Source organism: Heptranchias perlo, chromosome 23, assembly GCF_035084215.1.
Source record: "Heptranchias perlo isolate sHepPer1 chromosome 23, sHepPer1.hap1, whole genome shotgun sequence".
Lineage (NCBI taxonomy): Eukaryota > Metazoa > Chordata > Chondrichthyes > Hexanchiformes > Hexanchidae > Heptranchias > Heptranchias perlo.
In genome coordinates, this window is record NC_090347.1 from 17,321,915 (window position 1) to 17,327,903 (window position 5,989).

Consider the following 5,989-nt stretch of genomic DNA (forward strand, 5'->3'; position numbering starts at 1 on the left):
GCCCCAAAACAACTGCGCGACCACTTTCAATGACAGCTCCAACAAAATGGATCCTAATGGCAACTCACCTCCAGCACGTCACTTCCTCGTGAGCCAACCGCCGCCCACCCGCGCGCTCCGTAGCGCTGATCTGCCAATCAGCTTCCGACGCAACGTCGCATTCCACACCCCCCCCCCCCCAACAACCTCTCCACCTCCTCTTCCCCCCCCCCCCCCCACCTTCGCCTAGCAACCCTTCAGTTGCTAGGCGAAGGGGTGGGTTGCTACGAAGTCGCGGTGGAGAACGGTGACGACGTCAGCGGGTGGAAGTATTATGGGCTGGCGGTGAGGCACCAGCTGAAGGGAAGCGCTCTCTCTCTCTCTTTTTTTTAATTTTGTAAGCGCTGCGTTCGGGAAGCCAGCGAGGGAACATCATGGAGCTCTCTGCCGTAGGGGAGAGGGTTTTCGCGGCCGAATCTCTCCTCAAACGACGCATCAGGAAAGTACGTGACCCGTCCCCTGCACAGCCGACTAACTCTGGTCTCTGCCATTTCCAACCCAGGCAGCTTTTTTTTACAGGTCTGTTTTGTGTTTTTTTCCCCCCTCTCTCTCCTAGGGTCGAGTCGAATACCTGGTGAAATGGAAGGGCTGGTCTCCGAAGTGAGTATCAGCATTGCAGTGATTACAACTCGCAGAACCGTGCATTGCGTTGAGATGTATCGTTATTTATTTATTTTTATTTTTTTTTTTAAAAATCGCCTTTTAAGGTACAGTACGTGGGAGCCAGAAGAAAATATCCTGGACGCCCGTCTGATATCAGCCTTTGACGAGAGGTGAAGGCCTTTGAGCGACATTTAAAAATAAAGATCTCTATCATTAGTTCTGCAATTATTTTTAAAGATTTATTTAAAAAGCCAATTAAAGCCATAACAGCCGAGTTTTCTTGTTGTCTTGCAGGGAACGAGAAAGAGAAATGTACGGGCCAAAAAAGCGTGGACCGAAACCCAAAACGTTCTTGCTAAAGGTAAATAGGCGACTCTTTGATGCTTTAAAATGTGGTTGATTTATTTTATGCGTTTAACTCTATGCTTCATACACGTTGTAGTCCCTTCAAAGATAAAGATAAAATTAGTAGTTATTTTGTTTTCTTCTGCAGGCGAAAGCAAAGACATACGCCTTCCGCAGTGATGTAGCGAGGGGACTGAGGATGTCCTACCCGGGCAGGTCTAGTCAAGAATCCTCGACCAGGTCCAGAGAAGGACTCCGGAGAGACCCTGCGGGAGCTTTGCAGCTCAGCAGCCTTTCGAGAGGAGAGACTTCCAAAGATAGGAGTGCTAGAGTCGAGGAGATCCCCAGAGCCCACCAGAAACCAGGGTCTCACAAACACAGAGGAGAAGGTGGTCCCAGGAAAAAGGGTCCGAAACCGAGCAAAATGGACTACAAGGACGGCCAAGCTGTACGTGCAGGGTCTCCCAAAAGGAGGACACCGGAAGACGTTGAAGGAAGGACACCAACATACCCCCATTTTAAACGTAGGAAATCCGAGGAGCTTGATTCAGGGAGTGATGATCTGGAGGAGAAGATGGAAAGCGGACTCATCCACTTGACTGGGCGACAGGAAGCAAAGCTGGGCAGCGGTGTGCCAAGTCACGCCGCTCCCAGAACACACCTGAATCGCGCTTCACTGGGCTACGGAGAAAATAAATACGGTGCAGACTCACATACCCTTCGGACTAAGCAGGGCATGGAAAGCGCCGTCTCCAAGAGTGAACCAGGGATAGATGCCTCTGCACTTAAAAGTAAGCACGTATCAGAGGGCACGGTGTCCAGGAATAGTGTGTGTGTGACCAGCGACAGGTCTGTTTCAAAGTCCCCTTTGCTGGCCAAACACCAAGTCTCCAGATTTCTGTCGGAGCCAGAAGAGTCCTGGAGCCCATCATTGAACAATCTGGAGAAAGTGGTGGTGACGGATGTCACGTCAAACTTTCTGACTGTAACCATTAAAGAAAGCAGCACAGATGAAGGGTTCTTCAAAGAAAAAGTTTAAAAACTTGTTTGACACTCCTGATGGCTGCACGTTGATCGTTAGTAGCCCTGTCAGTCAAAAGGTCACTGAATTGTTGCTGGAGAAATCCTGTTTGTTTTTCTGGGTTGTGTATAGTTTCCTGTGGGCAGGTAAAACTAACCTGGGATCAGCAACCCACCGTGTTTAAAGGCGAAGTACCCGTTTTATTCAGCCTGTGTTGGGGGCTGTAGATGCAGTTACGTAAAACTGTATTGAACGCATAAAGCCAAATAACCAACGTTTTACGCTTGCTTTTGCCCGGGTATTTTTTTGGGAGGGGGGAGGGGAGTGTGCTAAATTGCCCGCCTGACCAAACTGCCAGTCAGTGTAACCCACCGATGTACATGGTGGTATTATTGTTAAGAAATTGGTTAATTTCATTTGTAGATAAATCTGCTTTAGAGGATTCTTTGCCCCGGCACACGATCTAGGTTATGGTTAAAATTGTAGTAATTTAACAGTAAATAGCTTCAGAATTGACTGCAGTGATTAAGTTGACTTTTTATTTTCAGTGCCCGGGACGCTTGCCTCCTTTGTTACTAGAAGTTCAAATTCCAACATTTTTCTTTTAAAATCTAAATACAATGTGTTTTTGAATATACAATACTGCCAATTGCACTTTCCATTATTTCTGTAAAATATAATCAGAATAGTTGTTACTGTGAGCGAGGTGCTGTATTTCGTGTTTCCTGTTCTAAATGTCGGCTTCTATATAGGTGAATTATTTATCCGTGTGCACACACACATTCCTCCATGATACAGAGGAATATGTCGTGAGGATAACAACAATGTTTAGAAAGAGAGGGAAAACATTCCCAGACATTTTCACCAACCCCCTTGACCCTTTAAACTGACTACTTCCGGAAGGAATGGAGAACGGAGGGAATTATTTTCCTGTGTTGCCTCCCCTATTTTTGCATCAGGGAGGGATCACTTTCCGTCTAACAGCTCTTGAGTATAGTTTATACATGTGGTGTATATCTAACATATTTGGCATTAGTCAAGCCAAATGCCTTACAGTACACCCAATGATTGGTACCGGATTTTTTTTATGGAGAGAGAGGTATGGCCGTACTTTATGTTTGGCAAATAATCAGTAAAATTGCATACCTGCACTAGAACATTCAAACAATTCTTAATTGTTGATATGACTCATTCTCTCTCTTCCCCCTCTCTCGGTAGATTTCTGCTTTTTTGACGGGGATGTAGCTTTAGATTACGAAAATGAGATCGCTACGGTAGATTTGGCCCTTGACCTATTTAACTTTACAATTGAAAGCAGGAATAACACCTCTTTAGGTTAATGTTGGTATGTATTCATTATAAACCATTAAGAGGTGAGATCACTAGTTTTGTTTAAGCAGGGAAGTCAGAACAAGAAAAAGGAAATAACATTAAAATGAATTCTTTAGAAAATAAACAGTTGTCATAATATATTCATGCTCTTATTTATAGCCCTGTCACTATATTATGAATGATGGTTTACAAGGGGTTAAGCCATATTGACTGGCGACTGCAATGTGTTCTTTTGACGGAGAAACCCACAACATTATTTCCCAACAATGTAAAAAAAATGTAACTACCAAATGAAAGTGTATTATTGGCTCCTGGGTACCAAAAGCGGGAAAACCTTTATTGTCCCTGGAGACCACTCAATTAGGAATTCGATTCCCCTAAACTGGCTCCCACGTAAAGGTGTACTTCACTGTGCGTGGGAAGGAGCTCCTGGGAGCTCGGATTGACAGCAGCACGTTTCCAATTTGAAATTTGTTTGCGACAATCAGATTGAATTCTTTCACTGGTTCCCAATGTAACAATGATCTTGTCTATGTATCGCAGACATCTTTTTTAAATGAATGGTCTGATTTTTGAGGTCCAACAGAGAGCCTGAAAGCTGAGCTGGGTGAATTCAACAGAGAGGGGAAAGAAAAGAGCGGTCCAGTTGTCAGAATGTAACCTTCATTTAAACTTTTTTGATGTTTCTGTTGAGACCATAGGCTTACTAATTAGCAACGGAATCAATTTCACAATCGAGTTTCATGCCACTAGTATTTCTATAAAGTTGATCTAGTCACTTTTAAAGTGGGATCGTTTAAGAGAAACACGTACATGAAGGGTATCCCATCTTTACACAATCCAAGTGTGTTACCATTTTTGGATCACATGGCTTGGAAGATTTCTTCATTTAGGGATATGACGATGATGCTCGATTGTTCAGACGATTTGAAATACAATTATAAAAGAAACAATCATTCGTGCTTTGAGGCCATTTAAAATACATTCAGGAGCTTTACTTTAAAGTATTTTGACCTTTTTGTATACACAGCGTTCATGGGTTTGACACGAGAAATTCTCTACCATATGTAGATATGTACCTACCTTAAGAATGACTGCTGAGGGTCAAGCTAAGCCGAAAAAGAATTAAGTTTGATAAAATGCACACATTTGCCAAAATGATTTACCAAAGGAAACGTGTTAGTCGCAATTGCGACTAATGCACGAAATCAATGGAGGCGGTTTTATTATTCAAAGGGGTTGATGTTTATGAATGAACATTTGGCATCTGTTTTTCCAGCATTGGAGAATGATCAAAGGAAGACGATACATATCTGAAAGTGCAGCTATGTAAAATAAAATCCCTTGGTGCACTTACGTACTGATGTAACTCAAAGGACGTTTTACAGTTGAAAATGAGAGTACATTAGATCTGTGTTAAACCGATCTATTGCACTTTGAATGTTTTGGACTATTAACACTTGAAGATGCACTGCCTGTTGCTGAATGTAATGTAAATTAGTGTGTGCAGGCCGTGTCACTGGGGTTCTCAGTACTGTCAGATGATAATGTTGCAGAACTTGTACAATATATGTAAAGTTTTCAAGGGAACGTTGCCACAAAGGTTTTAGTAGAACTTAGTAGCTTCGTCCCACGAAGTGAAACAAAAATCAAATGCAGTTTACAGGTGGCGTTTTGAAGTTTTTTTCTTTGAGCAAGACTGTTGCCGCTTGGGAAAAATAATCAACCATATCCAAAACATTACAATGGCCAGAATTAAACTTCATCCCCCATGTTATGCAGCCACAAAGTTTTTTTGTGAAATGTGTAATTATTTTCTGTGAAGATTATTCAGATGTCTAGCAATTTTTGTTTAGATTTGAAAAAGAATGTATGGGGGGATATAACTGTATAAACTATTTTATGTATTTCTTCTGTATAATACATTGCACTTAAAACTATATTGTTTCGGACATTTGACTATAAATGTACTTTGCGAATAATGGTGATTAAAATGAAATTGTTTTAAAAACGTTTATAACATTTGGAGTCTTGTCATGCTCTATGGAGGAATACATTGAAATAAAATTAAATAAATTTATATATGCGAGAGACAGATTATATATAAATCCATTGTTGTGTATTGCGGTAACATTATCAAATGCAGGTCGGTAGCAGGCTTCATTTGGGACAGATATAACGTTTGCCTGTCAGTAATGGATCCTTCATTGAAGTATCATTCACTTTTGTAAACACTGTTAGATGAAATCCACACACTTTATGATAATGGGACTTGTGTGTCCCAAAGATTAAGAAATATTTGCAGTACTGTTTAGGAAAGAACTGGCTGTAGCTGTCATCTCTGACGTCTAGTTTCACCGTTAAGCGTTTGCAGGCCGCAGCTTTCACAACCGAAACATTTCAATAATAATAAACATGAATATTGCTTTAACTAAGTGCTTTCCTGTGTTTTAACTTGGCATAAATTGGTTAGAGGTCTCGTGTGAGTGACTATGTATCCCTACTACTCCAAGCCAGGACATGGCATATGTCCCATATGTTTATTTGTCTTACAATCGACAATGAAGACACAAGTTTCCGCATCACGCCAAGCGAAAATGTCCTATAATTCCTTCCAACTTGAAGAAAATAAATGCTGGAGATGGTGCA

The 5,989-nt window shown here is 41.7% G+C and overlaps 1 protein-coding gene across 2 annotated transcripts; it reads left to right on the forward strand.

Annotated features, from left to right (window-relative positions):
- Window positions 1–222: 222 nt before the first annotated feature.
- Window positions 223–5,771, forward strand: LOC137341139 (chromobox protein homolog 8-like). Of its 2 annotated transcripts, XM_068004115.1 has the most exons (5): window positions 223–482; window positions 596–639; window positions 747–812; window positions 937–1,003; window positions 1,136–5,771. In XM_068004115.1, exons 1-5 carry the CDS (start codon window positions 414–416, stop codon window positions 2,024–2,026), a joined length of 1,137 nt encoding a protein of 378 aa, XP_067860216.1. In that variant the 5' UTR covers window positions 223–413; the 3' UTR covers window positions 2,027–5,771. The 2 variants fall into 2 exon arrangements, with proteins under 2 accessions (XP_067860216.1, XP_067860217.1); XM_068004116.1 differs by lacking the exon at window positions 596–639 and having other exon boundaries at window positions 225–558.
- Window positions 5,772–5,989: the final 218 nt, after the last annotated feature.

Excerpts from the sequence above, each read along its gene's own strand:
- LOC137341139 (XM_068004115.1), top strand. The coding sequence starts at position 414 with ATGGAGCTCTCTGCCGTAGGGGAGAGGGTTTTCGCGGCCGAATCTCTC. Across the intron at positions 483-595 it reads TCAAACGACGCATCAGGAAA|GGTCGAGTCGAATACCTGGT; the intron begins GTACGTGACCCG and ends TCTCTCTCCTAG. Across the intron at positions 640-746 it reads TGGAAGGGCTGGTCTCCGAA|GTACAGTACGTGGGAGCCAG; the intron begins GTGAGTATCAGC and ends TCGCCTTTTAAG.